We start from the raw sequence: 22914 nt of genomic DNA on the forward strand, positions 1-22914 counted from the left end.
TCATCCAAATCACAGGTATATCATTAGGGACTTATTTAATAATTACCAGTAAGCTCAATATCACTATCTTACCAATAATAACATGTACAGAAACAGATATTACAACAAAAGGTCTATGTGACAAAAAAGGCAATCAACAAGAAGCTACAATATCCTAATATAAATTACCAACTCACTCAAAACAACATTTCTGCATCCTCACAAAAATCCATATTCACCTTCTTAACATAAATCTAATCAACACCTGTTTATCCTGTATGTCAGCCACTTCAGGTTAACAAAGCCCCAACCACACTGGATATCATATATGATATACATATGACACCAATCAATACCTATCATCCACATCACATATATCAACAAAAAAGCAACAAACAAGCCAAATGCCCAAGAACACTGACTGATACATCGCTAACAAGGAAAAGAAATTCCTTAACATCCTCTACAAACACTTCATCCACTCAACCCTAACTTAAGATCCACCTGCCTGTTCCTCTATCCAGTCACAAACAAACACAAAACAGCAAACCAGATAAAGCTCTCAGAACAATAACTGGCTGCCTAGCTCCTTAGAATATTCAACAGCTGCACAGCTAAACAAAAATACATCAATATGGTCAGCATTGTATTCTTAGCTATGGTACAAGACTCCTTCCACCCACACCAACCAATAACTAATTACCAAACTCCAAGAAAAAATATCTCCCCTACTTCACACCAACAGCTAATGCTCACAGATCCTGTATCCAACAAACATGACAGTGATGGAACACATACAAATACAAATGACCTGACAAGCACTAAACAACTGCCATCCCAACCCAGTCTTAAACTCCACTCCATCAGGAACTACACTTCAAAGGCATGCATAAATTACACTTTGTTTGCATTCACCTCTCAAAGACACACACACCAATTACCTACATGTTGCAGGAGTTCCACAGAAGAAGATTGTAAGCAGTAAGTGTAAACTAGAAATGCTAACACTTACAAGTGAATGCATTATGTCTCCCTCCACATTATAACTCATCATATTCACTACAGAGAGATACCACCAAACTCATCATCACTTTATCCTTGAAAGCTAAATTCACTTTAAAGGCCATCTTCACTACAACCTCCTCTTAACTACATTCATATCACTGGCCTTTGACTTGACTCTTACGAATTACTGCAAGTCAATGGCTATCTTCACTAGACCCTCAAATTCACTACACCCTCAACATCACTGACCTGTGACCTAACCTATGAGGGTTAGGTCAAAGGCTACCTTCGCTAAACCCTCATATTCACTACATCCTCAACATTACTGACCTTTAACCTGCCCCTCACCAGAGTAAGGGTGCTGATTGTTGGAAAGAAAAATTAAGAAAAAATGAAAATAAAACTTTGGGGGAATAAAAAGATGTTTTCGAGGGAAATACATAATGCGCTAAAGACAAAAGAACAAATGGGAACATCAGTAAAAGGGGCGATAACAGGTAATGGTAGAGTGAGGAGGAGATGGATTGAGTATTTTGAAGGGCTGTTGAGTGTGTTTGATGATAGAGTGGCAGATGTAGGGTGTTTTGGTTGGGGTGGTTTGGTAAAGAGAGAGTTGGTGGTGAAAGCCTTGCAGAAGATGAAATGCAGCAGGTGTTGGTGGTAATGCAATTGAACATATTAAGAAAGCGGATGACTGAGTTGTTGATTGGATGGTAAGGATATTCGGAGTATGTGTGGATCATGAAGGGGTGCCTAAAGATAGGCAGAATGCACGAATAATGCCATTATAAAGGCAAAGGGAATAAAGGCGAGTGTTCAAACTACAGACGCATAAGTTTGCTGAGTATACCTGGTAAACTGTATGAGAGGATACTGACTGAGAGGGAAGGCATGTACAGAGATTCAGATTAGGGAGGAGCAGTGTGATCAGGTGTTTGCTTTGAAGAATGTGTGAGAAATCCTTATAAAAAGATAGATTTGTATGTAGCATTTATGGACCTGGGAAAAGGCATATGGCAGGGTTGATAGCAATGATTAGAGGAAAGCGGATGACTGAGTTGTTGATTGGATGGTAAGGATATTCGGAGTATGTGTGGATCATGAAGGGGTGCCTAAAGATAGGCAGAATGCACGAATAATGCCATTATAAAGGCAAAGGGAATAAAGGCGAGTGTTCAAACTACAGACGCATAAGTTTGCTGAGTATACCTGGTAAACTGTATGAGAGGATACTGACTGAGAGGGAAGGCATGTACAGAGATTCAGATTAGGGAGGAGCAGTGTGATCAGGTGTTTGCTTTGAAGAATGTGTGAGAAATCCTTATAAAAAGATAGATTTGTATGTAGCATTTATGGACCTGGGAAAAGGCATATGGCAGGGTTGATAGCAATGATTAGAGGAAGGTCACAAGAATATATGGTGTAGGAAATAAGGTGCTAGAAACAGTGAATTCTTTTTATCGAGGGTGTAAGGCATGTGTACAACTGGAAAAAAAAGGAGAGAGAATGGTTTCCAGTGAAGGTTGGTCTGCAGCAGGGGTGTGTGATGTCACCATGGGTGTTTAATATGTTCATGGATTGGGTGATGCGGGAGGTAAACGCAAGTCATGGAGAGAGGGAAAGTATGCAGTCTGTTGGGGAAGAGGGAGCCTGGGAAGAGAGTCAGATGTTGTTCACTGATGATACAGCACTGGTGACTTATTTGAGTGAGAATCTGCAGAAGTTGGTGAATGAGTTTGGAAGAGTCTGTGAAAGGAGAAAGTTGAGTAAATGTGAAAAAAAGCAAGGTTGTTGGGTTCAGCAGGGTTAGGAGACAAGTTAGTTGGGATGTCTGTCTGAATGGAGAAAAATTATTGGAAGTGAAGTGTCTTAAATATCTGGGAGTGGACTTGGGAGTTTACATGAGAAAGACAGGCAACTGGAGGTCTGACTGGTCCACAACCGGGTTGTTTGGAGAGAGAGAGAGAGAGAGAGAGAGAGAGAGAGAGAGAGAGAGAGAGAGAGAGAGAGAGAGAGGAGAGGAGAGGAGAGGAGAGGAGAGGAGAGAAGAGGAGAGGAGAGGGGAGGAGAGGAGAGGAGAGAGAGGAAAATGTAATTCTGCTCAGCAGTTTTTAAAGCTCTCACCGATTCCCCGCAGCTGCGCATTAACCTTCTAGTGTCCCCATTACCACTGCTGTTTATACAATGTACTGCATTTTTCTCAGAGTACACCTGAATTTATAAAATATTCCTTTAAATGACTTTCAAAGGTATTTATAGTCTTAGCATTCACTATGTCTGACAGTAACCTATTCCTGTGCTCAACACATCTATAGGAAAAGAAACTTTTTCTCATGTCTGTACTACATCTTTTAACTTTGAGTTTTATTCCGTTTGTCCTGGTAACCTGTATTTTCTTGTATTTAAAAAAATTTCATGATTAACTTTATCGAACTTGCTTAGAATTTTGAACACTTAGATTTAATCACCATGAAATATATGTTTTTCAAGCAAGAAGAGATCCAACCATTTTCGTCTTTCTTCGTATGCTAGATTTCTCAGGGATGGGATCAATTTTGTCAGACATCTATGTACTCACTCTAATTTTTCCTTGTCTTTTTTATCATATGGGGATTAAAAAAGGACTGCATATTCAAGGTGTGGTCATACTAGAGAATTATAAAGTGTGAGAATTGCTTCTGGTGTCATGTAATCTATGTTCGTGGCTATGAAACCTAACATTTGGTTGCCTCTTTTACTTGCTGCTTGACAATGTTTAGTGTGTTTCAGATTGTTGCTAATGACAACTCAAAAGTTCTTCTCTTCATTTACTTTAGTTAGAGAGTTTCTGAAGTCTGTTGTTGTAACATACATTCTTGTCTCCATAGTGCATAACTTTACACTTGTCTACATTAAATTTCATTTGCCATATGCCTGACCACCCTGCTAATAAGTTAAGATCTTTTTGAATCGTTTACAGCTCTATCTCCTAGTTTAGTACTGTCAGCTAATTTGGAGATCTTTGACATGAGACTGAGTTCTAGATCATTTATGTATATTATGAAAAGAACTGGGCCTAGGACAGACCCCTGTGACACACCACTCATTATGTCTTGCAAATCTGAGGCTTCTCTATTTAATACTATACAATGCTTTCTTCCGGTAAGCCAGTCTCTGATCCATGTACAGAGTTCTTCATCAATGCCATGTGCTTTTGAGTTTATATAAAAGTCTCTTGTGAAATACTTTATCAAATGCCTTTTGGAAATCTAGATATGCTACATCAGCCAGTAATTTTTCATCCCAATTCTGATAAATAACATTAAAAAAATCCAGCAAATTTGTTAGGCAGGATCTTGTACTGCAGAAACCATGTTGGTTGTCCAATTTAATTTTGTTTTGAGAAATGAGACAATTTTACCTCGTACTAGTTTTTGTTGAGTATTCCTGGTAAATTATATGGGAGGGTATTAATTGAGAGGGTGAAGGCATGTACAGAGCATCAGATTGGGGAAGAGCAATGTGGTTTCAGAAGTGGTAGAGGATGTGTGGATCAGGTGTTTGCTTTGAAGAATGTATGTAGCATTTATGGAACTGGAGAAGGCATATGATAGAGTTGATAGAGATACTCTGTGGATGGTATTAAGAACATATGGTGTGGGAGGCAAGTTGTTAGAAGCAGTGAAAAGTTTTTATCGAGGATGTAAGGCATGTGTACATGTAGGAAGAGAGGAAAGTGATTGGTTCTCAGTGAATGTAGGTTTGTGGCAGGGGTGTGTGATGTCTCCATGGTTGTTTAATTTGTTTATGGATGGGGTTGTTAGGGAGGTGAATGCAAGAGTTTTGGAAAGGGGCAAGTACGCAGTCTGTTGTGGATGAGAGCGCTTGGGAAGTGAGTCAGTTGCTGTTCGCTGATGATACAGCGCTGGTGGCTGATTCATGTGAGAAACTGCAGAAGCTGGTGACTGAGTTTGGTAAAGTGTGTGAAAGAAGAAAGTTGAGAGTAAATGTGAATAAGAGCAAGGTTATTAGGTACAGAAGGGTTGAGGGTCAAGTCAATTGGGAGGTAAGTTTGAATGGAGAAAAACTGGAGGAAGTAAAGTGTTTTAGATATCTGGGAGTGGATCTGGCAGCGGATGGAACCATGGAAGCAGAAGTGAATCATAGGGTGGGGGAGGGGGCAAAAGTTCTGAGAGCCTTGAAGAATGTTTGGAAGTCGAGAACATTATCTCGGAAAGTGGGAAAGTTACCTTGGAGAGCAAAAATGGGTATGTTTGAAGGAATAGTAGGGCCAACAATATTATATGGTTGCGAGGCATGGGCTGCAGATAAGGCTGTGAGGAGGATGAGAATGTGTTAGAAATTAAAGGTTTGAATGTTTGAGGACAATATGTGGTGTGAGGTGGTTTGACTCAGTAAGTAATGACAGGGTAAGAGAGACGTGTGGAAATAAAAAGTGTGTGGTTGAGAGAGCAGAAGAGGGTGTGTTGAAATGCATAGGATATATGGAGAGAGTGAGTGAGGAAAGGTTAATAAAGACAATATATGAGTCAGAAGTGGAGGGAACAATGAGAACCGGGAGACCAAATTAGAGACGGAGGGATGGAGTGAAAAAGATTTTGAGCGATCAGGCCTGAACATGCAGGAGGGTAAAAGGCATGCATGGAGTAGAGTAAACTGGAACACATGGTATACAGGAGTTAGAATGCTGTCAATGGCATGAGCCAGGGCATGTGCAATGTCTGGGGAAAGCATGGAAATATATGTGGGGCCTGGATATGGATAGGGAGCTGTGGTTTCGATGCATTACACATGACAGCTCATGTGTGGATGTGAGTGGACATGGCCTTCCTTCATGTTTCCTGGCGCAACCTCGCTGACAATGGGGGTGGCAGTGCTCTTTCCTGTGGGGTAGGGTGGTGCTGGGAATGGATGAAGGTGAGCAAGGATTAATTATGTACAAGTGTAAATATGTATATGTATGTATGTAAGTGCATCTATGTATATATGTGTGTATGTGAGCAAATGTGCCTTTTTTCATCCACTTCCTGGTGCAACCTTGCTAACACAGGAAACAGTGATCAAGTATGGGACAAAAATTAACAGGAAAAATAATGGTTCTTTTCTAAAGTAGCAAGTTCTTCGAAAGATGCAGACTTAAGGCCAAAACATAACATTAATCAAGAAATTTGTTACAAAAGATGCAAAGAAGTATCATGTTTATAGTACTGGAGTACTAGATGAATAAAATGAATATGCCTTTTGGCAAGATGGAGCAATAGGTGGTGGTGGTGGTGGTGGTGGTGGTGGTGGTAGTAGTAGTAGTAGTAGTAGTAGCAGTAGTAGGTAGGAAAATTAGACAGGAGCATTAGGAAAAATCAATAGGAAGGAACATTAGATAGATGTAGTGAGTGGGGACATTTGGCAAGAACATTAGGTAGGAGCCTCTGAAAACTCTGTGCTAGAGCTGCCAGTAGTCCATTAAGGACAGGGAACTAAAAGCTATAAAACAGCACTGAATTTCATCAGTTGTGGAGACTCTTTGCCATGGCGACCCCCATGGGAGATGAAGGGAAAGGAAGTCAGATATAAAGACAAATAGATAGATATATCCACTGAAGGTGATACAATCTCAACGGAGGTGACTTTCTCTCATAGCATAACCACATGCAGGTTGAATTCATCAATGCCTGTATGTAATTACCAATGTGTAGTGTATGGTGAGGGAGTTTTACACTTGTGGGGCACCCATCTCTTGGGCATTCTCTAAAGAAAGAACTTAAATTTCTAAATGCTGTCTGCATTAATCATGTTCTTTTATTCCACATAACCATCTGTCTCATACCATAAAAGTACTTTCTAGCATCTTGTTTGAAAGATTTATTGTTTAATTTCAGTTTATATCTTCCAAAGAACCGTTCAGTGTACATCATCAATGTAAAAAAAAAAAAAAGTGATCAGATCAGCCCTCACTCTCTCTTCCAAGGTGGGAATATTTAAAGCTACTAGCCTCTTCCTGTAGCTCAGCTCTCATAATGCTGGTACCTTCTCAGCTAGCTGCTCTACTTTGGACCTTCTGTATTAGTTTCCATGCTCCTTAGAGGACAGTGACCAAACTGAGATGCATATTTCAGTTTTGGTTTTATGTATGATGCGAACAACTTGCAGAGTAATTCCTCATCCATAAACTTGAATGCTATTCTATTATTTGCCAGTAGACAGTTGGCTTCTCAACTATTGTCTAAAGGTGGGCTTCTGAAGACTTGTTGGGAATAAAGTTGATTCCTAAGTCTTTCCCACACACAGGTTCCTGTGGCTTCGTTTTAGCTAGTTAATGATAATACTGAAGCCTTCTTTGGTGGTGTCCCATCCCAATTACTTTACATTTACTAGGATTGAACTTCATCTGCCATGTACTAGACTAACTCTGGAGTTTGTCAAGGTCCCAGTGTAAGGTGATGCAATCCTCTGCATCTTTCACTTCCCTCATTACCATTAAATTGTCTACAAACATATTTAGGTTTGAGCCCATACATTCGGTGCAAAAGATGGCTTGATGGAGTGTCACCTATACCTTTGCTTTTTGACATCGTTTATTAATCACTTCCCTTTTTCTTAAAATCCCCATAGTTGAGGCTAGAGGCACTCGTGTTCCTAACTCCATTGTAAAAACCACATAACCTCTTACCACAATGCCCTGGTTCTTGGCTATGGGACTCTGTTTCCCAATTCATATTGCAAAACAAATTGTTGAGATCTGTGTACCAAGTTTCTATAATCATAGCTCCTCTTTAGGTCTTGTCTCACCTCTGCATTTTTAACTTACTCATTTGCCACATAGTCAACCTTGTGCATTACATGACCATATTTTCCTATTGGTGAATCATTCATAATATTCTCAATATCCATGCTCATACACGTGAAGATTAGGTCCAGTAATGTTCTCTGATGTGCTGGCCTAAGAAATTTTCCTGTATACACTCTGAAAACGTGAGTCTCCATGAGAATCTAAATTCCTCCAGTCTTTTTCTTCCTATTTGATATCCATTATTAGAACTTTACATACTCTGAGAAATGTGATTTACTGCCTTCCTGTACCATCCCAATCCCTCTTTGTAATCAATGTTTATTTGTTCCAGATAATTGCAATTCTTTGGAGTATTACATAATATCAACAACAGTAGCAACTCTTTCCTACAGTTACTCTTACCATTATGTATTGTCTGAATGGGCCATCTTTTGCTATCTTCTGAAACTTTTGGCTATCGTTTATCAACCAGGCTAAACCTTCCCTTCCTTTGCCTTCTCTTTCCCTCCTTACAATAATGTACCCCTTTATGTAGAACAGGTGAAATCTTATCTCTTTAATACGCTTCCTTTCCAAGACTCCAACAATATCAGATGAATTTCCTTTAATATGAACCCTAAATTAAAGATCTTTGCCACTTACAACTAATCCATCAGCATTTGTATATATAACTATGACATTATCATCACCTAACATTCCCCATCTGTATGCAAAGGTGACGGGTGTTCTGTCTTCTTGCCTCATTTGGTGTCCTTCATTCTTTGCTATCTAATGGTACCCTTTGCTTTTCTCCCTCTCTTCCCTTACTTTATCATGTTTGAGGAATACCACAACTAAATTTAGCCTCTGATTCTAACTTACTTCGCCTGCCTCAATACCTATATGTTAGACAATTCCAAAGCAAATGTGACCATAACTGGATGACGTCCTGATTATAATGACCCGATTCTTTTTCTTTTATTGCTGAAACTGCCTGGTAATTCCATCAACTCAAGTAATATCTAATGATCATTTCTTCATTCTTAATTCTTTCCCTTCTATCTGATGTTTTATTTTTTTCATCCAGTCTAGAAACAATTTTTTTTCAACTTCCTGCCTTGTGTGTATGTATGTATGTAAATATATAATGCATATCATTACCTATGTGTACTGTAAAAGAAGAGAGTTTTACATACAAAAGACCCTAATCCCTGAACATTTTCCACTATCAAACAATTTTTTACATTTCAATATGCAGTCTGCATTTACCATGTCTTCACTTTGTTCCATTCATCCACCACTCTTACATGGTACAATAAATGCACTTCACACCTTTTTAACAAATTACTGGTTAATTTCAAGTCATGCTTTCTGGCTTTTCTAACCCTCCATCTCTTAAAAGAAACTGCTCACTGTCTATGTTATTAACCTGCTTTAAAGATTTAAAGGCTGCTATCAGGTCAACCCCAACTCTTCTCTCTTCCCAGGTGGGCAAATATAAAACTTCTGGCCTTTCCCTGTCACTTAGATCTCTCAATTAAGGTACTGTTCTTGAATGCTATCCTAATATTTGTCAACAAACAGTTTGTCTAGTTTACACCCCTCATGTGAAATCTGGTAACAAAAGAGGGATGATAACTCCAAAGTCCCTCTCACATACAGGTTCCTGCAGCTAATCTCCTGAAAGAAAATATTCATACTGAAGCCTTCTTTCATTGTGTCCCATCCTCATTACTTGGGTACTCTCGTAAGACAATGCTTCTTACTTTTCAATTCCCTCATGAGCTTTGCATCATCTGTATATACATACATACACTGAGAAGAGCAATGGTCCCACAACAAATTCCTGTAGCACTCAACATATTTTGAGAATGCTCCTCTTACATGCATCCACTGTTCCCTTCCACCAGGAAAATCTGCTATCCACAGAAGGAATCTCCCTTATTCCTTCCTGGTTATCCAGCTTCTTAATCAGCCTTCCAAGCAGCTGTGTCAAATGCTTCCCATTTGTCTATATACAAGCAAATCATCCTGTTTTCTCTTCAAAATAAAGCATACTCTCTCACAAAAATCTTTGAGGTTCACTACACATGATCTCCTTTATATGAAGCACTGTTGTCTCTCATTTAGTTAATTTGTTCTCTGCAGGAAGTCGTTCACTTGCCTTTTGATTATTTTCGTAGTACTTTACAGAATACACTGATCAGGAACACTGGTCTGCAGTTCAGTAACTCTCCCAAGTCTCCTTTCTCATAGATGGGTATGATACTCTAGTCTCTCTTGGCACTGCCTTTCTCTAGCAACATCTTGATAGTATTTAAAGTGGTTTACCTCATGTATCAGCATAAATCTTCAGCACATATAGTGCAATACATCAGTTCCATCAGTCTTGCATGGGTCAAGTCCCTGAAGTATTTAGTCATTGTCTCCTGAATATCTTGATGCTTTTTAGGAACTCCTCCCCATTCCATCTCGGTGTTAGGGTTATCATGTCTTCAGCAGTAAAATCACTTATGAACTTGTTATTCATTTCCTCACATATCCATCCAATATCTTCCATACCTCCTCCCTCTGAATCCTGGAGACTTAGCTGCACTTTAACTGACTATATTCGTAATGAAATCATGCAAAAAAATTTGGATATTCTCCCGTTTAGTCCACAACATTCTTTCCAAAATCCCTCTCCTTTCTTATCCTGCTAGAATCATTATTTGCTGTTAAACCTTGTAAATGCTGGCTAGCATAAGCAGCACCTATATTTCTGCCACAGCACATCTCAATCTTTTTTTACACCTTTTATTGAACCATTCCTATGTATTTCTCATCCTTCCCTCTGTACTCAAGGCCAAAGTTACCCATTCTCCTATTACTTCACTGTACATTTCACAGAACCTCTCATCACAACACCCTGGCCACAAGCTAGTGAACTCCATTTCTAATTCATTTTACCACAGAAACTCAGGTTCTATGTAGTTTCCATGACTTTATCTCTAAAACGATTTATCTATGCTCTTTTTAAATCCTCATTTACCAAATAACCAAACTTGGGCATTACTTGATTACTTTTTCAAGTGGTGTATCATGCATGATATTCTCAATTTCCATGCTTGTATATACTAGTGGGAAGAAAAGATCTAGTAACTTATGTAATTACCTATTTGTACTATATGGGATGGAAGTTTTACACACATGGGCCCCCATCTCTAAAACATTCTCTATTATCATATATCCTTTTAAATTTATGTATGACGTCTGAATTAACCATGTCATCATTCTACTCCATTCATCCACCAATTTTGTAAGTAACAGGACTTCTTTGCATCTTTTTTAGATAGTTTCTTGCTTAATTTCATGTTATGTCCTCTGGTTGCTCTATCCCTACATCTCTTGAACACCTATCCATTGTCTATGTCATTGATCACTTTTAAACTCATAAAAGGATGTCATCAGGTCACCCCTCATTCTTCTTTTCTTTCAAGGAAGGCAAATTCAAAGTCTGTGAATGTGTGTGTCTGTGAAGTAAATGTATATTTATTCTTTAAAGTATTGACCTACATATAACAAAAAACACTTTCTACAGTGACTTTTTTTCTTGTAATCCCAGTTTGAGGTTCTATATTGCTATTATACTATGTATATAATACTGTATCTATTACTGGTAATTATTATTCCATACGTACCTTTTAAGCTTTTCCAGTTTTTCTTCCTGAGCTATGATATAATTCTCAACAGCTCTTATCATCTCTCCCTCTGTAGTAAGGAGATGGCTCATGTCTGTCATGGCTGTAAACACTTCCCCATGGGTTAACACAGGCAGCAAGGCCAAGCACATCAACAGCCACATTCCTATCATTTCTGAAACCAAAAAAATATCCAGTGATTTATACAGATGATCAAAGAAATCTCAGTAATAAGTAAGTTGTATTTCACCCACAATCTAAGAGTCTATAGGCCAGTCACTTGTCAGAATGGTACCCTGGTCCTTTTGTGTCACTTCTTTTACCTACTGGTTATTCCTGATGAATCTGGTCAGAATCTTCACAACACATCTGCTTAATCAGCAGGCTAAGATATGTGAAATGTAGTATTCAAATCTAGCATGCTTTATCATAAATAAAAATGGACATCTGTACGCAAAAGTAGTGAGATGAAGGAGCAACATGACACCAGTTGTGGGTGCTAGTGACATCTGGCACAATAATCAGGCAAATGAGTGACCATACTCACTGGTGGTTATCTAATCACACTATGGATGAAAAGTGCAATTATAATATAGATGAGAGAGGTAATTACACTGAGGAAGAGAAAAATATAATAACAGTGGATAAGACAAGTAATCACACTGGATGAGAAAAGCAATCAACTATGGCTGATAAAGGCAATACCAACTGGATATGAACTGGGAAATCACACTATGGATGAGAAGTGTAATCACAGTATGGATGAGAAGAGGAATCAAAATATGTATGAGAAGGGTAATCAAAATATGGATAAGAAGTGTAATGACTATGGATGAAAAGAGTAATCACACTATGGAGAAGAGAGATAATCATAATATGAATATGAAGGGTAATCACCCCATGGATGAGGGGGATAATCACCATGGATGAGAAGTCACACTATGGGTGAGAAAAGGCATAACACTGATCAAGAAAAGTAATCACACAGGAAGAGAAAGATAATCACACTATGGATAAGACACGTAATCACTCACTGGATGAGAAGGGTAATCACACTGTGGATATGAGAGGCAATTATACTTTAGATGAGATGGGTAATCACTTAATCACTTTAAGGCGAATAAAGGTAATCAATCTATGAATGAGAAAAAACAACATTAGACAGAAATAATCACAATGGATGAAGAGAGTAATCACATCATAGATGAAACACGTAATCACCCTTTGGATGTGGGATGAACAGGATAATCACAGAAAATGTAATCATTATGGATGAGGAGAGTAATCACAGTATTAATGAGAAGGGAAATCACACTTCTGATTAAGAGGGTAATCACATAGTGGATGAAAAGGGTAATGGCAAGGGATACGAATGACCACAGGATGAAGGTAGGCATGATATAAGTAATCACAGTGTACGAGGTAATCACACTAACAGCGAGAAAGATAGTTACTTCGTTCATAAAAATTTAAGGAATGAAGGCATCTCCAATGTTTTATTCATTTCAGGTTGTCACGTACACTCGTACAGGAAAATGAGAGGCAATGAGCACACCTACAACTGTTTCCAAGGTATCAGTTGAATCATTTCCCTGTACATGATTACCAATAACATGCATGCCATCCGTGCAGGTATCAATATTCATTCTATCACACTGCACTCACAGGATCATACAGTAAAGTATCAGAGACGTAAACGCATCTTGAGCATCCTCCAGCTGACTTTGTTTACGAGTGCCCGTCGCCGAAGTTGACAACTACACTTTAATAATTCATTTTAAATTGGCATTTGCCTCTAGAGTATACAACAAAAATAAATTTCTTCATATATAGAGAGGCTTAGACAGTTGGTAAAATTTCTTGCCTTCATATTTCGAGAGGGCACTTGATCATTTTTAATCTTACAAAAATACAGCAACTAGTCACTCTCGCCTGTAAACAAACTCACCATCTTCGAGCAGTTGCCAGATGCATTAATACGACATGTACTATCCGCAACTTACAATATAATTTGACAATAATGATATTTGATAACATTATAGGTACGATTATACACGGAAGTTATTAAACTTAAGGTAAAATTAAAATAAATGGGGATGGAGGACGATTTAGATTAATAATTCCTTTATATACGATGGTACTTGATGATATACGAGCGTAAAGAAATCAGAATACCACTAGTGGCAGTGCAACATTTAATCACGTTGATACGGTATATCAATTATCAGGGTATATTCAAAGTATGTCCCAGGGAAGATGTGTGAAGCTGACATTAAAAAATTTCCATTCCGAAACTCTGGTATACTAAGTTTACATACTTTTAAGCTGCAGAATATTTATTGATATACACTTACCTTCCTTTTTTTTTTTTTATACTATTCGCCATTTCCCGCGTTATCAAGGTAGCGTTAAGAACAGAGGACTGAGCCTTTAAAGGAATATCCTCACTTGGCCCTTCTCTGTTCCTCTTTTGGAAAACTAAAAAAAAAAAAAAAAGAGAGAGATGGGAGGATTTCCATCCCCCGCTCGATCCCCTTTTAGTCACCTTCTACGACACTCAGGGAATACGTGGGAAGTATTCTTTCCTCCCCTATCCCTAGGGATAACTTATCTTCCTAACTACACTAATACTTACTATAAGGTAATCGCCTTATCTAGTGGGTACCATAACACTGGACAGTCTGCTCATAGTGCAAAAGCTTTTTTTGTTCAACTTGAATAACCACAACAGTTTAAAAATAAGGGCTAATGATTTCCAAGAAAGGTTGGTTTCAGTTATTATCAATTTGAAATTTAGTGATTATAAAGTTATTAGGGAAATTTCAATCATTCGAGATGACATTCAGTCATCAACGAGAAAAAATGTCGTCAAATATAGAGTCCACACAAATGACAAGAGTGACGATGGTCGTGGTAAGGGTGGTACTGGAGGGTGATCAGGCAGCTGGGTTGGGTGTGGCAGTGATGGTAGTCGTGAGGATGGTGGGAGAGGTCGTAGGGGTGATAAGGACGGCTAGGATCTTTGTGGTAGCGGCGGCAAGCGTGGTGTGGTGGTAAGGATGGTCGTGGTGGTGGAGGTGTTTGTAAAGCTGGTCGTGGAAGTGATGGTGAGGGTGGACGTGGGAACGGAGGTATGGGATCAGGAGGCATCTCTCCCACGTCCCTGTGGTTGGTGAACCATCCTGGGTCAGGAGGCATCTCTCCCACGTCCCTGTGGTTGGTGAACCATCCTGGGTCAGGAGGCATCTCTCCCACGTCCCTGTGGTTGGTGGACCATCCTGGGTCAGGAGGCATCTCTCCCACGTCCCTGTGTCTGGTGAACCATCCTGGGTCAGGAGGCATCTCTCCCACGTTCCTGTGTCTGGTGAACCACCCTGGGTCAGGAGCCATCTCTCCCACGTCCCTGTGGTTGGTGAACCATCCTGGGTCAGGAGGCATCTCTCCCACGTCCCTGTGGTTGGTGGACCATCCTGGGTCAGGAGGCATCTCTCCCACGTCCCTGTGGTTGGTGAACCATCCTGGGTCAGGAGGCATCTCTCCCACGTCCCTGTGGTTGGTGAACCACCCTGGGTCAGGAGGCATCTCTCCCACGTCCCTGTGTCTGGTGAACCATCCTGGGTCAGGAGGCATCTCTCCCACGTCCCTGTGGTTGGTGAACCACCCTGGGTCAGGAGGCATCTCTCCCACGTTCCTGTGTCTGGTGAACCATCCTGAGTCAGGAGGCATCTCTCCCACGTCCCTGTGGTTGGTGAACCATCCTGGGTCAGGAGGCATCTCTCCCACGTCCCTGTGGTTGGTGAACCATCCTGGGTCAGGACGACCACTTCAATGTACTTGTGTCGTGCACAAGTTGGCTCATGTGGTAACTATGCTTTTCGCCAGGCTACACACCTCAGCCCAATACCATGACCAGGTGTTAACATTATGTTGATGAAATCCATGGAAGATGGTTAATGCCTCCGGTGAGAGCTGGACGGTTCGTGCCTCGGGTGAGAGCTGGATGGTTCGTGCCTCCGGTGAGAGCTGGATGGTTTCGTGCCTCCGGTGAGAGCTGGATGGTTTCGTGCCTCGGGTGAGAGCTGGATGGTTAGTGCCTCGGGTGAGGAGTGACGTTTCGTGCCTCGGTGGAGAGGGATGGTTCGTGCCTCGGGTGAGTGGATGGTTCGTGCCTCGGGAGAGCTGGATGGTTCGTGCCTCGGGTGAGAGCTGGATGGTTCGTGCCTCAGGTGAGAGCTGGACGGTTCGTGCCTCAGGTGAGAGCTGGATGGTTCGTGCCTCCGGTGAGAGCTGGATGGTTCGTGCCTCCGGTGAGAGCTGGACGGTTCGTGCCTCCGGTGAGAGCTGGATGGTTCGTGCCTCGGGTGAGAGCTGGACGGTTCGTGCCTCAGGTGAGAGCTGGACGGTTCGTGCCTCAGGTGAGAGCTGGATGGTTCGTGCCTCAGGTGAGAGCTGGATGGTTCGTGCCTCCGGTGAGAGCTGGATGGTTCGTGCCTCCGGTGAGAGCTGGATGGTTCGTGCCTCGGGTGAGAGCTGGATGGTTCGTGCCTCGGGTGAGAGCTGGATGGTTCGTGCCTCCGGTGAGAGCTGGATGGTTCGTGCCTCGGGTGAGAGGTGGATGGTTCGTGCCTCGGGTGAGAGCTGGATGGTTCGTGCCTCGGGTGAGAGGTGGATGGTTCGTGCCTCGGGTGAGAGGTGGATGGTTCGTGCCTCGGGTGAGAGCTGGACGGTTCGTGCCTCGGGTGAGAGCTGGACGGTTCGTGCCTCGGGTGAGAGCTGGACGGTTCGTGCCTCAGGTGAGAGCTGGATGGTTCGTGCCTCAGGTGAGAACTGGAAGGTTCGTGCCTCGGGTGAGAGGTGGATGGTTCGTGCCTCGGGTGAGAGCTGGACGGTTCGTGCCTCGGGTGAGAGCTGGACGGTTCGTGCCTCAGGTGAGAGGTGGATGGTTCGTGCCTCGGGTGAGAGGTGGATGGTTCGTGCCTCGGGTGAGAGCTGGACGGTTCGTGCCTCGGGTGAGAGCTGGACGGTTCGTGCCTCGGGTGAGAGGTGGATGGTTCGTGCCTCGGGTGAGAGGTGGATGGTTCGTGCCTCGGGTGAGAGGTGGATGGTTCGTGCCTCGGGTGAGAGGTGGATGGTTCGTGCCTCAGGTGAGAGGTGGATGGTTCGTGCCTCGGGTGAGAGCTGGATGGTTCGTGCCTCGGGTGAGAGCTGGACTGTTCGTGCCTCGGGTGAGAGGTGGACGGTTCGTGCCTCGGGTGAGAGGTGGATGGTTCGTGCCTCGGGTGAGAGGTGGATGGTTCGTGCCTCGGGTGAGAGGTGGATGGTTCGTGCCTCGGGTGAGAGCTGGACGGTTCGTGCCTGAGGTGAGAGGTGGATGGTTCGTGCCTCGGGTGAGAGGTGGATGGTTCGTAACATGGAAGGCGGTTTTTCTGTGCCTCGAGCGAGGGCATGGAAATGAAGACGGCCTGTCTCTGCCTAGGGTGAGGATATAACACTGACGTCGGTTTGTCTGTGCCTAGGGTGTGCATGGCAGGGAAAGTGTCTGTCTGTCTGTGCCTAGGGTGTGCATGGCAGGAAAGTGTCTGTCTGTCTGTGCCTTGGGTGTGCATGGCAGGAAAGTGTCTGTCTGTCTGTGCCTAGGGGAGGGGTATGGCAGGAAAGTCGTTCTGCTTTTGCCTAGGGTGAGTTTGCCAAGAAGTTGGTCTGTCTATGCCTAGGGTGAGTGCATGTCGGGAAAGTCGGTATAATTGTGCCTAGGGTGAGGGCATGACAGGAACATTGGTCTATCTGTACCTAGGGTGAGGTCATGGCAGGGTAGTCTGTATGTCTGTGCCTAGAGTGAGGGCGTGGCATGACAGTCTGTCTGTGTCTAGGGTGAAGGCATGACAGGGAAGTCGGTCTGTCTGTGCCTATAGTGAGGGCGTGGCATGACAGTCTGTCTGTGTCTAGGGTGAAGGCATGACAGGGAAGTCGGTCTGTCTGTGCCTAGGGCAAGGCATGGCTGTTACATTCTCTAAGCCCTGGCTATTGTTAGGCCACAAAAGTCAGTCCATCTGAGCCTGTAGTGAACACAGCTCAGGCAGGTCAGCGCGTCCGTGCCCAGGGTGGAAGCAGAGAAGGCAAGTCATTGTCTTTACCCCAGGGGTGAGGTGCACGGTAGGGAAGAGAGTCCCTTTGTGTCTGAGGTGGAGACACTTCATCCGGGAAGAAGTGAAGGCGAGGGAGGAGGAGGTTCAGTCCGTCCGTGCAGGCCAGGAAAATCAGACCGTCCGTGCCTGGGGTGAGGCAAGGGAAGTCAGTCCATCTCTGTGTAGCGTGAGAGCAGGACAGTAGAGTGAATCCGTCCATGCTTGCATGAAGGCAGGGAAAAAAATATCCGTCAGTAAAGGGTGGGGCAGGGAAGCCAGTCCGTGCCTGCCTGGGGTGAAGGCAGGGCAGGACAATTAGCTTGTTTGTGCCTGGAGTGAGGGCATGGTAGAACAGTCCGTCCGTGCCTGGGTTGAAGGTAGGGCATGACAGTCAGTCCGTCCGTGCACCTGGGGTGAGTGATATGAACTTAATCCGTGCGTGCCTAGGGTGGGGGCAGGGAAGATAAGTGAGAGCACGGCAGAAAAGTCCGTACGTGCCCGTGGGGAAGACAGGGCAGTGTGTCAGTCCGTTGCTGGGGTGAAAGGAAGGCAAGACAGTTCGTCCGTCTGTGCCTGGGGTGAGGGAAGAGCACGGAAGTCCGTCCGTCATTGTCTGGCGTGAGGGCACGACTGGACAGTTCGTTCGTGCCTGGAGTGAAAGCAGGGCAGGAGAGCGAGTCTATCCGTACCTATGGCGAGGCCAGAGCAGAACAGTTCGCCCGCCTGTGGCTGGAGTAAGCGCAGGGCAGCAAGTCCCTCCCTCAATGTTTGGTTAGAAAGTAAGCCATGGCAGTCGGTCCGTCAGTGCCTAGGTTGAGGGAAGGACAAGGCAATACATCCGTCAGTGCTTGTGGAGAGGAAATGGCACGTAAGTCAGTCTGTTTAAGCCTGAGGTGAGGGCAGAGCAAGGCAGTTTATTCGTCCGTGACCGGTGTTAGGATATGATAGAAATTCAGTCCGTGTGTGCCTTGTGAAAGTACGAGACACTCCGTCTGTGCTTAGAGTGAGGGCACTGCAGGACGGTCCGTCCGTGCTAGGGGTGAAGGAGGGGTAGGACAATCAGTTTGTTCGTGCCTGGGTAGCGGGTAGGGCAAGGCAGCCACGTCGTCTATGCCTCAGATGAACTCGGCAGAACATGAGAGTCAGTCCGTCCAAGACTAGGGTGAGGGCACGGTAGGACAACCGTCATTTCGTTCGTGAGTATGGAGAAGGCAGGGCAAGGCAGGCTGTTCGTCCGTGCTTACGGTGAAGGCATGGCAGTCAGTTCGTCCTTCCTTGGGAATATGGCTAGGTAGGGCTGGACAGCCACTTCGTCACTGAGGTGAAGGCAGGACTGTCAGTCCAGTGACATCAAGGACTGTGAGGCCCTGGGTATTGCCCCCCCCCCCCCCCCCCCCACAGTACGCCAGTGGGTCAGTCCATCTGTCCCTGGGATGAATGCAGGTATGGACATAACTATGACTAGACTATGAGTGTCCTGATGACTCGACAAGGTAGGTGATTTTGGAGGTTTTAAGCCTGTCACCTGCCTGAGTCATCTAGGCTGTCATCATCAAGCTACAGACACCAACAGGAATTTTTGTAACACCCTCTTCAGGTGTTTGGGATAACTCTAGAAACAATCTATATGAGCCTACAGCTCCACCGGACAGTAAGGGAGGGTCTTGTGATCACACGCAACTGCTAGGTCGTCCCTCCCCTTGCTTGGCGAGCTGATGATGCCATCTACACATTTACCTTTGAATTTCTATCCCACTGACGTCTGGTCTAAATGGCGTGAAGCTGGCGGTAATCAGCGTTACAGCACACTGTACACAACCTCCACTGCATGATTTGTCATGGTATAACCATTCATTATTATACATTCAAATGATCTTTACCCAGTGTTTGTCGTCATTTACGTAGTTAAACATCGTTATCATGAGTGAGTACAAGTGGAGCGATACCTTAGTGAGGGTTGTGGGGGCATGACGCAGTACGCAGGACGGCAGGCGTGCGTTCCTGCTGCTCCACCACACGCAATAACAACCGAGGTTCAGGTAAATACTGACGATGTGAACATAAGATGATGGTGGTCACACACAGCAGAAAACCTTACACCTGCAGGAGACACCGACAAGAAAAAAAAAAAAAGCAAAACTGGCAGTCAGAAGACAAAACACTTACGTATATCTGGAGGAGAACAGGAGAATCAAATGTCCTCAACTTCCACAACTTAGAAACAAGCAACTAATAAGAGCTGTTACGTCTGGGATGAACAGCTACGGGACGATGGCTGATATAGTTGGAAAAGTGAGTGTTATCTACTGATTATGTGGGAAACAAACAACAGACGAACAAGCACCATTCCTAGCAGAGCTTCACCCAGCCATTACCAATCTAGCAGAGCTTCACCCAGCCATTACCAATCTAGCAGAGCTTCACCCAGCCATTACCAATCATTCAACTTGGTTAAGCAATATTTTCTTAACTGCAGACCTACATCAACTTCCTTCTTTTCTCTCTGTGTTTACACAAAGCTCAACAACCAGACCGTGAGAACATTTACCTACGCCGTAAAACCCGGCAATGAAGAGTACAGACAGGCAGCCGACTGGACTATCGGTTCCCTTACGGTAATACCATCTCTTAAATGTCAACAGAAACTTCGATGGTTACACAATACTGTCACAGGCGTGATAAACCTTCCTACATACAGTCTCCATTATATCACAAAGTAACATGGACAAATGGAGCCAACTTCTTGATATACACACGCACCGCATCGTAATAATCTTTTCACTACACCATGTAAATTTTTAAAATTTCCTTTAACAAAATTTCCTTGAGCACTGCATTAAAAGAAACAGGAAAAATTAAAGTATACAGTATCTTCTATATTCATTGTGAACGTTCAATCAGATATATCTTTGAGGATTAAGCTCACCACCGGAAATTACATCAATCTTACAACTGTGCGGCTGCTGCCACAATTAGCGGTGTGGCCGCTGGTAACGGTCAAACATCGTTGCCAGACGCCAATGCACAAGAAAGTAACAATGAAATAGCTTTATGCTTGTTCTGCATCAAATCACTTGTACACACACAGTGAATTGGTAATTTGCATAACTGACAAGTCATTTTCATTTATACTACCGACACATTTAGAGTCCAGCTTCCTTAGAAATATCAAATATGGTTAAAACTCCAGTAGATGTCACCAGGCAATGCTGAATACGGCGATGAATTGTCCAGTTTCATCCAACCGCAACTGACGAAATCATCCCGAACATATTTCTTGTATGATCAAACTTCTCTAGTCTTCCACTTATCCGGTCTTCAACTTCTCCAGTCTTCTAATCTTAAACATTCAGGTAAATTTCTACTGCTCATCCAAACATTAATATACAAGGCATTAAAAAAAGATGATGTTTTTACAGGATAGTAATGGTAGTGATAGTGTTAAGCATAATGTATTGGTTGTCGAGTGTGGCTGGTGTTACAGGTCGTGCTGCTGGTGTGGGCTGAGGTGTTTCAGGTCGTGCTGCTGGTGTGGGCTGAGGTGTTACAGGTCGTGCTGCTGGTGTGGGCTGATGTGTTACAGGTCGTGCTGCTGGTGTGGGTGGTACTGTTACTACATCGTGCTGCTGGTGTGGGTTGTGGTGTTACTACATCGTGCTGCTGGTGTGGGTTGTGGTGTTACTACATCGTGCTGCTGGTGTGGGTTGTGGTGTTACTACATCGTGCTGCTGGTGTGGGTTGTGGTGTTACTACATCGTGCTGCTGGTGTGGGTTGTGGTGTTACTACATCGTGCTGCTGGTGTGGGTTGTGGTGTTAGTACATCGTGCTGCTGGTGTGGGTTGTGGTGTTACTACATCGTGCTGCTGGTGTGGGTTGTGGTGTTACTACATCGTGCTGCTGGTGTGGGTTGTGGTGCTGGTCGGTAGTGGTGCTAGATGGTCGTGTGGTGTCGGAGGTGCCACAGAAGTGGTGGTGCTGCTTGTGTTGGCGACGGCAGTATTAGTAGTGTTGGTGATGATGTGTTGGTGGTTGGGTGATGCCTGGCAGGGAGATAGTGTTGTCAGCGATGGTGGCAGCGAAGGTGCTGGTGAGAAAAGAGAGATGGTGTTCATGGTGATGGTGGGAGCGGGTTATAATGGTATTAAGAATGGTAGTAATAATATTCAAAGGTGGTGGTGGTCCTCACCAGCACACACAGCCCATCCCTCACGCTGCAGAGGTGATGGTGGTGGTGTTCCTCACCAGCACACACAGCCCATCCCCCACGCAGTAGGAGGAGGAGGAGGAGGAGGAGGAAGAGGAGGAGGAGGAGGAGGGGTACGGGAGGCGAAGGGACGGGAGGCAGCGCGCGCGCCAGAGTGAGCCCGGCTACCGAAAGTGACGGACTAACAACAGGTAGGTGGCCAGAGCACAGTTCCCCCCTCGCTTCCCATGTCACCACCACCACTACTATCAGCCTCTCCTCTAACTGTATGGTAGGGACACGCAACACCTCCACCATCCACTACTGTAACTGTATGGTAGGGACACGCAACACCACCACCACCCACTACTGTAACTGCAGGGGCACGGCTTTAAGGTGCCACAACAGTTGAGCTAAAAGCAGACTGTTGGTCAGGAGTACAAGAGAAAGGTAGATTAACAAGAGCCACCACAGCTTGACCCCCAGACCCCGTCACGACAGTCCCAGCAGCATGAACAATGCCCCCACACCCCGTCACGACAGTCCCAGCAGCATGATCAATGCCCCCACACCCCGTCACGACAGTCCCAGCAGCATGATCAATGCCCCCACACCCCGTCACGACAGTCCCAGCAGCATGATCAATGCCCCAAGACCCCGTCACGACAGTCCCAGCAGCATGATCAATGCCCCCACACCCCGTCACGACAGTCCCAGCAGCATGAACAATGCCCCCACACCCCGTCACGACAGTCCCAGCAGCATGATCAATGCCCCAAGACCCCGTCACGACAGTCCCAGCAGCATGATCAATGCCCCCACACCCCGTCACGACAGTCCCAGCAGCATGATCAATGCCCCCACACCCCGTCACGACAGTCCCAGCAGCATGAACAATGCCCCAAGACCCCGTCACGACAGTCTCAGGAGCATGATCACTGCCTCCAGATCTCGTCACGTCAGTCCCAGCAGCATAAACAATGACCCCACAAACCATCACGACTCCCAGCAGCGAGGACAATGCCCCTGGAAGCCGTCATGACAGTCCCAGTATCATGAACAATGTCCCAGACCCCGACCAGACAGTTCCAGCTGCATGAACAGTGTCCCAGACCCTCTCCTGGCAGCCCCAGCAGCAAGATCAAACAATGTTCCCAGACGCCATCCAGACAGTC

The 22914-nt window shown here is 44.3% G+C and overlaps 2 protein-coding genes across 9 annotated transcripts in view; one reads left to right on the forward strand and one right to left on the reverse strand.

Annotated features, from left to right (window-relative positions):
• The window catches only part of PH4alphaEFB (prolyl 4-hydroxylase subunit alpha-1), a 208980-nt gene that overhangs the window by 77583 nt on the left and 108483 nt on the right, over positions 1 to 22914 (reverse strand). For 5 of the 7 annotated variants that reach the window (XM_071674780.1, XM_071674778.1, XM_071674784.1 and 2 more), the window contains one exon: positions 11431 to 11605. In XM_071674780.1, the coding sequence (XP_071530881.1) occupies positions 11431 to 11603 (173 nt within the window). In that variant the 5' untranslated portion in view covers positions 11604 to 11605. Of the gene's footprint in view, positions 1 to 11430; positions 11606 to 13095; positions 13234 to 19721; positions 19798 to 22914 lie in introns of those variants that run through there. The other 2 variants (XM_071674782.1, XM_071674781.1) reach the window with 2 other exon arrangements.
• CDase (neutral ceramidase) overlaps positions 21834 to 22914 on the forward strand; it is a 223570-nt gene continuing 222489 nt past the window's right edge. The window contains exon 1 of one of the 2 annotated variants that reach the window (XM_071674776.1): positions 21834 to 21951. The gene's annotated coding sequence lies outside the window, so the exon portion shown is untranslated. The remainder of the gene's footprint in view (positions 21952 to 22914) is intronic. The other variant, XM_071674777.1, reaches the window with a different exon arrangement.

This window comes from Panulirus ornatus, chromosome 20 (genome assembly GCF_036320965.1).
Source record: "Panulirus ornatus isolate Po-2019 chromosome 20, ASM3632096v1, whole genome shotgun sequence".
Taxonomy (NCBI): domain Eukaryota; kingdom Metazoa; phylum Arthropoda; class Malacostraca; order Decapoda; family Palinuridae; genus Panulirus; species Panulirus ornatus.